The sequence below is a fragment of the Panthera onca genome, chromosome F1 (genome assembly GCF_046562875.1).
Source record: "Panthera onca isolate mPanOnc1 chromosome F1, mPanOnc1 haplotype 2, whole genome shotgun sequence".
Lineage (NCBI taxonomy): Eukaryota > Metazoa > Chordata > Mammalia > Carnivora > Felidae > Panthera > Panthera onca.
In genome coordinates, this window is record NC_138355.1 from 3,846,035 (window position 1) to 3,858,054 (window position 12,020).

The window sequence follows — 12,020 nt, forward strand, 5'->3', positions numbered from 1 at the left end:
TCAAGTTTATTTATTTTGATAGGAACACCCTGGAGGGGAAGAGGGAGGAAGGGAGAAAGAGAGAGAGAGAGAGAGAGAGAGAGAGAGAGAGAGAGAGAGAGAGAATGAATCCTAAGCAGGCTCCACACTGTCAGCATGGAGCCCAATGCGGGGCTCAAACTCACAAAGCGTGAGATCATGACCTGAGCCGAAACCAAGAGGCAAGACGCTCAACCGATTGAGCTACCCAGATGCCCCATCTTTTTACCAGCTTTTAACATTAAATATTACTTGAGGGGCACCTGGGTGGCTCAGTCCGTTAAGCATCTGACTTCTGCCCAGGTCATGATCTCCCGGTTTGTGAGTTCATGCCCTGTGTTGGGATCTCTGCTGTCAGAGCAGAGCCCACTTCGTATCCTCTGTCCCCTTCTCTCTCTCTGCCCCTCCCCTGCTCATGCTCTCTCTCTCTCAAAAATAAAATAAACACTTTTTTAAAATGTTGAGACTCTGTATATAAGCCTTTATTTTCTTATCTTCCATTTCTTCCTTTGGGGGTTCATCTCCATGGATTTTCTGGACCCACATCTTTGGTCCTAATAGATTTTCTGCTTACAGAAAATGACCATTCTCCATACAAGATCTTTCCCAAAATGGGCAGTCTTTTTAAAGTTCTTTCTCATTACTGATTTCTCTGCTCCAAGTATTTCACTCAGCTTTGCCTGCACATCTGCTCTGTCGTCACTATTTGCTCAGTGGCGTATTCACTCCAGACCCTGTGCCTTCGCACGGGCCACACCTCTATCTTAGGCCCTTTGTCCTCTTGAATGGAGCACTGGTTCTTCAGGTTTAGTCCTGGGATCCCAAAGCGGTTCCCAAGACCCTTTGAAGGAGTCTGTAAGATCTAAAATATTTTCATTATACTACTAAGCTGTTCTTGCCCATTTTTCACTCGCCTTCTTTCACAAGTGGACAGAGCTTTCCAGTAGCTGTTGCGACATTAGATGATGTCAGCAAACCGAGAGTTCATGAAATGTATCCTTGTATATTATGATTTCTAGAATTTTCCAAGGTAGTATCTCAGTAGATTGAATACAGAAGCAGATATGATATTTTACTTCCTCTAAAGCCACATATCAAAGAGATTTGCAAAAATGGAACTCACTAGATACTTTTAGAAGAGTTATTTTTCCTTTAAAAGTTATTTATGTTGGGGCACCTGGCTCGCTCAGTCGGGGGAGCATGGGACTCTTGATCTCGGGATTGTGGGTTCAAGCCCCACGTTGGGTGTAGAGATTACAAAAAATAAACGTTAAAAGTTATCTTGATACATATTGTTTTTATTACTGTCATTTTCTTTAATAGACATTGAAGGTATGTTGACAGTTGGTTTATTTTAGTTAGAAACAGATCCCTCCAGGGCAGCTGGGTGGCTCAGTGGGTCAAGCATTAGACTTCAGCTCAGGTCATGATCTTGTGGTTTGTGAGTTCGAGCCCCACATCAGGTGAGCATGAGCCCCGCTTCTCTCTTCCTTCTCTCTATGCCCTTCGCTCACTTGTGCCCTCTTTCTACCAAAAAGGAAGGGGGGGGGGTAGAATCCCACCATATTTTAAAATCCCATTTATTAAGAATTACTCAGTACTTAAAATTTGCTGTTCTTGTTTTCAAATTGAAAAGCAGTGTTTCTTAACACATTTCATCTGGCGTGTTGTGAATTAGGAAGCCCATAGTATTTAGTACTAGAGCAGTAAAGCCTTCATTGTCCAGGTTGCCAGAATTTGTGTGTCTGTGTTCTCAGGGGAAAACAGACACCAAGGATTTCATCAGCATTTCCGTTTCAACAAGGGTTTGTCCAGCGTTTGTGCTTGGGCACCACGAGAGATGGGAAGAAGCACATGACAAGCCCACCTGCTTGACTTGGCCCTGGTACAGATTTACCTGTGTCGTGCACTCTCAGTGTCCACACTATGCGGTGAGAGCTGGTGTTCAAGTTGATGGCGCTGAGTCACTGCCAAATTCTCAGGGATCAAAGAAGAAATGGATTTTGTGTAGCAGGTTGTGTTAGGATAACAAAGGTGCCGGGATGTCGCAGAAATCTAGCATCTATGGAACAAAGTTTTCAAATTAGTACTAAGTTCAACAAAGTTTATTTAATGCAATCTTTACATAGTACTTTAGAGTTTACCAAGTGATTTTAGCGTCTATTGTTTCATTTAATCCTAATGATCTCCCTGGGAGTTAGATGCTGCCCACCTTTTACACACGGTAGCTGACTTGCTCAAGAATGTGTAGAAGTCAGGGTCCACTTTAGATGTTCTGACTATGATTTTGTGCTTTTACTCTATAAAAAGCACAGTATTCCTCAAAGATTCAAAATATTCAGGATTCTGCTACATATGTTAAAATATGTCATGGAGACTATGGTAGTCTAGCAGAGACTAACTCTCTGTAGTTAACCCTGACTGGTAGAAATAAATAAGAATTCTCATTCTGATTATAGGTGATATAAACTTTATGAGAGGTTGGACTTAAGTTTGAATACACATTTTTAGCTAAAGGAGAATTTTCTTTTTTCAAACTTGGAAAAACCTTTTGAGAGGCGCCTGGGTGGCTCGGTCAGTTCAGTATCCAGCCTCGGCTCAAGTCACGATCTCACAGCTTGTGGGTTCGAGCCCCTCGTCGGGCTCTGTGCTGACAGCTCGGAGCCTGGAGCCTGCTTCGGATTCTGTGTCTCCCTCTCTCTCTCTACCCCTTGCCCCTCTTGCGCGCTCTCTCAAAAACTTAAAAAAAAAAAAAGTTTAAAAACCTTTTGAATACGTTGATCTTCATGACTATAGTTCTGACCATAGTGGTGGGGATACATTCAGAACATTCAACAAATAGCTAAAGGTGAAATATTCCTTGTCTACACTAATATTAATTTCTTAACATAATGTTGCAAGAGTTAGAAACTATGAGGCATTCGCCCGTATATACTGATTCAAAGATTCAGACGGCAAACGAGGGGGCAGCATCGGCACAGAGCACTTGCAGCTGACAGGAGTCTAGGTTAATTGTTATTTATTTGGTTTTTACTTTTTAAAATTCTTTCTCCTTCTTCCTTCCTGTAGGTTTGTAAAAGAATGGACTTGGTCTGCCAGAGAATGTTGAATCAGGGATTTCTAAAAGTGGAGAGATACCACAATCTATGTCAGAAACAAGTTAAAGCACAACTTCCAAGGTACGCTGTGGCTAGTGACGGCAGTAATTTACAAGTGGGGATTTTTGTTCGTTTCTTGGTTGTTTATGTTTTTGGAATTTATGTCATCTCTACACCCAACATGGGGCTCAAATGCATGATCCTGTGATCGGGAGTCACAGCCAGGCACTCCTGTTTATTTGGGGTTTTGTTTTTTAATCTGGGTAAGTTGATGTGTTACACGGTTTCCAGATTTTTGTAGGGAAGGGTACCCAGGTCACAGTAAGTGATTTTGACCCTCATTTGTCCACCATTTCTGTTCAACATTTTATTGGGGGTTATAGCCAGGGCCGTCAGGCCAGAAGATGAAATAAGAGGCGTCCAGGTTGGAAGGGAAGAATTGATATTCTCTTTTCATAGGTGACATGATCTGACATGTATGTGATCGCGTACATAAGGAGTCCACTAATGGTTAGAGCTAATAAACACGTTCAGCAGGGCCACAAGATGTGAGATTGATACACAAAAAGGAGTTGTGTAATTGTATGTACTAGCAATAGATGATCCAAAAACCAAAGTAAAACCGTTCCAGGGTGCAGGGATGGACAGAGTGGATGAACAGGAGTGGGGGATACAGACTTCTGGTTACGGAATGAGTAAGTCATGGGGATGAAAAGCACAGCACAGGGACTCTAGTCAAGGGTACTGTCACGGCGCTGTGTGGTGCCAGACGGCAGCTCCACTTGCCGCGAGCGTGGCATAAGGTACAGAGACGTTGAATCACTACACTGTGCGCCTGAAGCGAATGTAGCACTGTGTGTCAGCTAGACTCAGAAAGGGGGGTGGCTCCCGGTGGGCTCAGTTGGTAGAACATGTGACTCTTGGTCTTGGGGTTCAGTTCCAGCCCCACATCGGGCGAGAGCTCACTTTAAAGAAAGGACCAATCCCAGGGGCACCTGGGTGACTCAGTCGGTTAAGCATCCAACTCTGGCTCACGTCATGATCTCGCGGTTTGTGGGTTTGAGCCCCCCCGTTGGGCTCTGTGCTGACAGCTCGGAGCCTGGGTCCTGCTTCGGATTCTGCGTCTCCCTCTCTCTTTCTCCGCCCCCCCCCCCCCCCTCGTGCTCTGTGTCTGTCTCTCTCAGAAATAAATATATTTTTAAAAAGGCAGTTCCATTTACAGTACCATCAAAAAGCATAAGATGTATGTAATGCCTGTAACAAAAGATGACTTGTCCCCTGAAAACGAGAAGACATTGGTAAAGGGGATTCGAAGAGACTTGAAAGAGACATTTCACGGTCACAGACGGGAAGACTTCATACCGTGAAGACAGCAGTTCTCCCCAAGCTGGTCTGCACATTCACTGCAAATCCCGTCAAAATCCAAGTTGTCTTGTTTTGCAGAAAATGACCAGTTCGTCTTGCAATTCTTACTCCGAATAACCAAAGCAATCTTGAAAAGGAGGAACAAAGTTGGTAGAGTGCTACCTCTTCCCAGTATCAAAACTGACTGCAAAGCCACAGTAATCGAACCAGTGTGTTGCCGACACAAAGACAGACATATGGACCAACGGAGCAGAACTGAGAGTATGGAAAATAGATCCTGATACGTTTAGTCCGTTGATTTTCAACAAGGACGCAAGACCACTCAGTGGGGAAAGTGATGTTTTCCACAGATGACACCGGGACACTTGGGTGTCTGTGCGCCAAGGAATGAACTTGGACCCCTTCCCCACACCGTCTACGAAAATGAACTCCAAATAGATTACAGATCTAAGTGTGAGCGTCAGGGCTGGACGATAAACCCTTAGATGGAAACAGAGTCCTGACCTCCATAAACTTAGATTAGGCAGTGGTTTCTTTGCTAGGACACCAAAAGCACAAGTAACAGAAGAAAAAAGTCTGGACTTCATCAAAATTTTAAACTGTGCTGCAGAGGACAACATCAAAAAGTGAAAAAACTACCCACACGAGGGGAGAAAATATTTGCAGCTCATACATCTGATGAGGGACTTGTGTCCAGATTGCGCGAGGAACTCTTAGAGCTCAACAAGAAACATAATTGAGTTAATCCACTGACACATAACCCAATTTAAATGTGGGCGAAGGGCTTTAGTAGGTATTTCTCCGGAGACGATAAACTGAAGGCCGGCACACACGTACGGGGGCTCAGCATCATCGGTCAGCAGGGCATTGCCCAGCGGAGCGCTGACATACCGCTGAACACCCACTGGGACGGCTGAAACAAAAAAGACAAAACGTCTTGGGAAGGATGTGGACAAACCGGAACCTTCACAAATTGCTGGTGAGATCGTACACTGGTTCTCCCACTTGCGAAAACACTTCGTTCCTCAAAAGGTTAAACATAGAATTACCATGTGACCCAACGATTTCACTCCTAGGTATATAGTTAAAAGAAATGGAAGCATAACCACACAAAAAAATTGGGACACGAGCATTCAGTGCAGCATCATTCATAGTAGTCAGAAAGTGGAAACAACCCAAAAGTCATCAGCCGATGACCGGATAATCAAAGTGGTGGCGTGTCTATATGATAGAATATTAGTCGGCCGCAGAAAGGAACGAAGCCCGGGTACACGCTACAACGCGGCCGAGCTGGGGGAAGCGTGCTGCGTGAAGGAAGACGCACACAAGATGCTGCAGGCGCTACCCCTCCGGATACCTGAAGTGTCCAGAATAGGCGGATCCAGAGAGACAGAAAGGAGACCAGCGGTTGCCAAGGGCTGGGGAGTAGGAGTGACTGATGACGGTTATGGGCCCTCTTTCTGTGGTATGAGAACGTGGAGAAGTTAAATCGTGCTAATGGGGGCACAGCTCTGTGAATAGACTAAAAGGCATTAAATTATACACATTAAAAGCGAATTTTACATGTGAATTACTTCCCAGTGAAACTGTTTAAAAATTTAAGTGAGCTGATTTTACGGGTAAAAACATACAGCTCACTTGTCTCTGTGTCCCTTTGTAATTCTTTCCTTTATCTGATTTTTCTGATTCAAATGGCCATTCGGCTCGATATAGCCAAAACACAAAGAAACTAACATTTTTTTTCAAGTATTTCACCAGTGCGTACTGGTCTTCGGCAGGGATTTCTGGATATAGCGATTCATTGATCGTTGGTTACAGTTAAATGGTGACCCGACTGTAGAGATCTGAAGTAACATGTAAATGTTCAGACTATTTCAGTAAGGCTTTTTTTTTTTTTTTTTTTTTTTTTTTTTTTTTTTTTTTTTTTTTTAACTCGAGTGAGAGAATCCTAAGCAGGCTCCACACTCAGTGCAGAGCCGAGCACAGGGCTCAGTCCCGCAACCCTGGGATCAGGACCTGAACCGAAATCAAGAGTCTGATGCTCAACCGACTGAGCCCCCCAGGCGCCCCAAGGCATTTTCATTGCTTAACATTTTGGTCCACAGTACTTCGTTCATGATGCTTTCCTTTATTACAGGAGGGAGTCAGAAAGAAGAAACCACTCGTTAGCTCGCCACGCAGACATTCTTGCCGCCGTCGAAACAAGGCTCTCACTGTTAAATATGACTTTCATGAAGTATGTGGATTCCAATCTCTGTTGCTTCATCCCAGGAAAGGTAAACTAGGATTGCTTACGTAGGACAGCTGGTCGCTCTGCTTAAGCTGAAATTACTAGAAAGCGATTGTTGAAGCGTCCGAGTTGTTCCTGCCTCTCTGGACTGAGTTTCTGTGAATGGATTTGTTTAGCTTCGGTGCCGTAACTGATATAAATACGTCCCGTATGTGATCTTCATGTTCAAGATTCACGTTAGGAAGCGAACAGCAGAAGCCCTGCTGTGCTCTCGAAGCTTGTTAGGAAGTTTATACTGCACCCCAGTTAATACGCTGTTTCCGTAAATATGAAGGAAAAAAAGAGTTCGTGCTGAAGAACACATCTGTGAGCTTTGTACTCCTTGTTAAGAACAGCAGAGAACAAGATAGGTGCCTTCCCCGCCTTCAACTGTTCTAGTTTGGGGGTCGGGGGAGGGGGAGGGACAGGCTGATGTGGTCGTGTTTGAGAAGTGCTTCCTGAAGACGACTCAGAAACTTGCAGGTTTGGTAAGAATAGATGGTCACTGGATAGCGGCACACACAGGGCTGAGGAAGAGAGTTGTTTAACAGGTATAAGTCTCCTCTGGCATATTTACTGTCCCCAAGGTAGCTGCGACTCCAGCCCTCCATGTGCCACTCCTGCTGCTGCGGACAAGTACTGCAGCATATATAACTCCGGCGTAGCCTCTCGTTGCTGGAGTGGAGAGTAAATTCAGGCGCGGTCTGTATCTGTCGTGTGTGGAAGGCGTGGAGAGTGAATGATAGTAGCAAAAGATGCCCTTACTGTGGTTGGAACCTAGTAAAATTTAAAAAAAAAAATTTTTTTTTCTGTCATCTCCATGGGTCATGAACACTGGTAATATTTTCTATATACTTTCTTCGGTTTCAATTTTCTGTGAGTTTATGGGAGGGATTCCATTTCTTATTTTATTTGAAATAGTCTTTTTTTTTAATGTTTATTTATTTTGAGAGAGAGACTGAGTAAGTGGGGGAGGAGCAGCAGAGAGAGAGAATCCCGGGCAGGTTCCACGCCACCTGCACAGAGCCTGACCTGGGGCTCAATCTCACGAACCATGAGGTGACCTGAGCCAAACTCGAGAGTCGGATGCTTCACCGACTGAACCATCCAGGCACCCCTGGAATATTCTTCAGTATATCTCACTTCCCACGTACTAGCTACAGATTCTTTTGTGGGGTACTTAACTGTAGAAGGTGACCAGTCGGAAACATCAGATTCTGATTCTTACGCCAGATTTTGTCCAGATCTGCTTTATAGGCCTTAACACTGAAGTGTTCTGGGAAGTCCATTGAACTAGCATAGGTTGTCCCCTACAGTCTCCTGGGTTTTTTTGCATGTCTCAATGTTAAGAATATGGATATTTAAGAAACATCTTACAGTTTTCATAACCTCAAAACCGATTCAGCCAATCGTCACCAGGCAGAGGGGAGTAGTTTGTGCTAAGTGCACGTGGCCTGCAGAGCCGAAGCTGGTCGGTGTCTGGCCTTTACCGATGTCTCCAGTCTTGGTTCTGAGTGACCAGGATCACAGAATTGGAATGCTGGTCTTCGCTATCTGAATGAATAAGGTCAGATCCAGATGAGTCCTGCTGGTTTTTGCAAGTTTTTGTTGACTTTTCGCTCCGTTTCTGTAGCAGAACAGCAGCCGAGGCAGCCACGGCCGAGAAAGTGTGTGGTTTTCAGGTGCAGTAGGCCCTGGGCGCCTTTCTGCGCCCCCCGCGGGAGAGCAGGTGCGAAGGAGCCCGGTGCCCGGCTTCCCCTGGGGTCCAGCTGTCCGCCCGGCCCTGTCCCCAGCCGTTGCCCTCCTCTTACATTCGCGAACCACTTGGGATTCGCAGAGCGCTCGTCTGTGCCCGGACTCGTGTTCCGGTGGGAAGAGAACCACGGCCTGGCGAGCGTGCAGGGAGTGTGCAGGGTTTGACAAAAGCTACACTCGAGCCTTCTGATTTCCCGGTTGTGTTCTTTACCATTTTCTCCCATTTTTTCTTAGTAGTGCCCGTGTCCTCACAGAAACTCACCCTGACTACTACTCCTCCTGTAAACCTGACAGACAACCCCACCAGAAAACAGAAACGAGTTTTGTTATTATCGCGCTTAACTCATCTCGGGTTGTTTTGTTTCTTAAAAGTGCCATCTTGGGGCGCCTGGGTGACTCTGTCGGTTCAGCGTCCGACTCTTGACCTCAGCTCAGGTCATGATCTCACGGTTTGTGGGTTTGATCCCCCCTGCTTGGGATTCTCTCCCTCTCTGCCCTTCCCCCACTTGCACTTTCTCTCTCAAAAATTAAAAATTTAAAAAAAAGTTCAGGAGTTTTCATACTCTATAAGGGAACTCATTTCTCTGGTTTGTATAGAACATATGCACTTTGTTAGAATTCAGGTCTGTAGTAAGCAGTTCATTCGCAAATTACTCTTTCATGAGCTACTTAAGTGAATCTGGGTCACATCAACGTTGTAGTTTAAATGAGAACACTTGATTTATATCAGAATTTTGGGATTTTACACTAACGGCTGGAAAAAAAGCTTTGTTAAAATTATTCTCGAAAGAGCAAATTTACTCTTTACGTCAGATGGTAGGTTCAGGATGGCAGACTGAATACATGTTTACCTCTGACCCGTCCCAAAGCTTGCTCAGATAGCGAAGGAGCTAATTTTAAAGAGGAAAAAAAGACCGAGACCCGTGAGAGCGAGGTCAGGAGAGCGGAGCACCAGAAGTCTGGGAGCTGGAAAGTACACGAACCAGTGGCAGCAGGCCTGGCAGAGCGGAGGAGTTTAAACCCTAGCTGGGCAGTGGGGAGCTGGGAGGCAGCGCCGTCTGCACAGCCAGCCTCTGGAAAGCTCCAGGCACCGGCGACAGTGGGGCTGACACAGGAGGCTGAGTTGCAAGTCTATATTTAAAAATGATTTAGGGGCTGCTGGGGGGCCTCAGTCGGTTAAGTGTCTGACTCTTGATCTCGGCTCAGGTCACGAGCTCAAATTAAGCCCCAGTCGGTCTCTGAGCTGACAGCATGGAACCAGCTTGGGATTCTCTCTCTCCCTCTCTGCCCCTCCCCCGCTCGCACACTCTTGCTCTCTCTCTCTAAAAAATAGAAGATAAAAATAAAAATGATTTCAGCCTACAGGTCCCTTCTCCAACTCCTCACAGCTAGGTCATTGCCTTTCTACTGAGCGAAAAACCAGGTCTGACGGAAGGGGGTTAAGATGGCGTCTCTGGACGGGGGCGATACTGGTGACGGCGTTAGGAGAAAATCTCTAAAGAGTTCAGAGCAGTTGGGAGTTTGCCACTGTCCTCCCTGGGGAGAGATCCCCAAAGTTTTCCTGTAAAAGGCCAGGCGGTACGTGTTTCTGGCTTTGCAGGCCACATGGTCTGTCACAGCTCCTCCTGTCTGGGGAACAGCCGTGTACGACACTCGGGGAGGACACGTGTGTGCTTGTGTTCCCGTGAGACCGCTGCGGGTCCACCAGGGCCGCAGCTGCCGACCCCAACCGCTCTGTTGGTCCTCCGTTCATCGTCTCTCAGAACTGAGAGCTTGCAGATACCGGGCTTACCTCCGCGTACGGTTTTCAAGCCTTCTGACCTGGAAGTCCCACTTCTTACAGTAAGTTCATGGTCTGTGTTGGCAGTTCACACATGCTGAGGCACACAAGTGAGCAGAGGCCAGCTAACCGTTCTGGGACATGGAAGGAGAAAGACAGGGACAAGTCCCTGTTCTTAAGCATTACTAGGGGCCCCGGAAACACTTCTGCTGAAACATGCTGGTTCCCCAAAGTCAGGATTTTCAGTGTAAGTGATGATGCGAGGTCATGAGTCTAGATTTCCCTCGAACAAACTTCAAATCTATGCATTAGGTTTTGTTGGTTTGTGTTTAGTGTTTTGGCCGGAGAGGCGGCGGGGGACCGGTGGGGTAGCATTTTTTAATCTCTTCTCATTTTGGCAACTTCTTGTCTCGATGCAGTTTCACATTCACACAGAAATTGCAGGAATCGCACACTGAGCTCTGTGTGTCTCTTTTCCACATCCAGCAATTGTTTACTGTTTGTCCGTCCCGTTTGTTTCACTCTCTCTCTGAATCTGGCTTTTTTTTTCTGAAAATATTGGAGATATTGTGATCCTTTATTCTGAAATATTTCCATGTATTTCCTGAGAAAGCACATCTCTCTTACTGAGCAGCACAGTCATCAAAATCAGGAAATGTAACTTTGATAAGGTAACACTTCCCCGACAGCCCACGTTCAGATTTCATCCCTGATCCAGCGATAACCCTCCCTGCTGCTTTTTCTCCATCCAGAACCCAGCCTGGGGTCACGCGTAGACTTTACCTCCTTAATGTTCCCCCTGGGACAGTAGCGTCCGCCCCCCCATGGGAGTAGTCCCCTGTGCTGCTTTTGTGTTGTCTCGATCTTCACCTTTTTTAAGAACACGGGTCCCTTATTTTGAGAAATAGCCTTTAATTTGAGTTTATCGAATGTTTCCAGAATGTTGTTTTTTTGTTTCTTTTATAATTGATTTTAACATGAAGACACTCTTAAAAATCAGTGTTATTTAGGAGCATTTCTTCCCTTTACTGTACTTGTCCCAAAATAAATATAAACAGTCCCCGAGCCTTTACATTGAAAAAAGAAGAGGGGGTGCCTGGTGGGCTCAGTCGGTTAAGGTCTGACTCTTGATTTTGGCTCAGGTCACGATCTCCCGGTTCGTGAGTTCAAGCCCTGTGTCAGGCTTTACGCTGTCAGTGCGGAGCCTATTTGGGATTCTGTCTCTCCCTCTCTCTCTGCCCCTCCCCTGCTCATGCTCTCTCAAAATAAATAAACTTTAAAAAAGAAAGAAAGAAAAAAAGAAGAATCAGTCTGTTCTCACGTTGACTTTTGTGGCCGCCCCACCCGCTGTCTTCGCTAACCAAGGGGTTCCTATGAGCCGTCTGTGTGCTCCGGTCTTAAATGGGAACAGAGAGTAAAGAATCACCAAACTGATACAAAACACAATAAAACAGGGAAAACACCTTTGAGGAAACCATACAAGAATATAAAACTTAAAGAAATTGTGACTAATACTTTTTTTTAATGTTTATTTTTGAGAGAGAGGGACAGAGCGCAAGTGAGGAACGGGCAGAGAGAGAGAGGGAGACACAGAATCCGAAGCAGGCTCCAGGCTCTGAGCTGTCACCACAGAGCCTGATGCTGGGCTCAAACCCACGACCTGAGCCAAAGTCGGACGCTTAACCGACTGAGCCCCCCAGGTGCCTCTGAAACTGACTAGTATTCTAAGAGAAAT

At 45.7% G+C, this 12,020-nt stretch overlaps 1 protein-coding gene across 3 annotated transcripts in view; it reads left to right on the top strand.

The window, feature by feature from the left end:
* Positions 1-12,020, top strand: part of FBXO28 (F-box protein 28) — a 38,211-nt gene that overhangs the window by 8,343 nt on the left and 17,848 nt on the right. For all 3 annotated transcript variants that reach the window (XM_060643276.2, XM_060643274.3, XM_060643275.3), the window contains exons 2-3: positions 3,088-3,197; positions 6,619-6,757. In XM_060643276.2, coding sequence (XP_060499259.1) covers positions 3,088-3,197; positions 6,619-6,757 — 249 coding nt within the window. The remainder of the gene's footprint in view (positions 1-3,087; positions 3,198-6,618; positions 6,758-12,020) is intronic.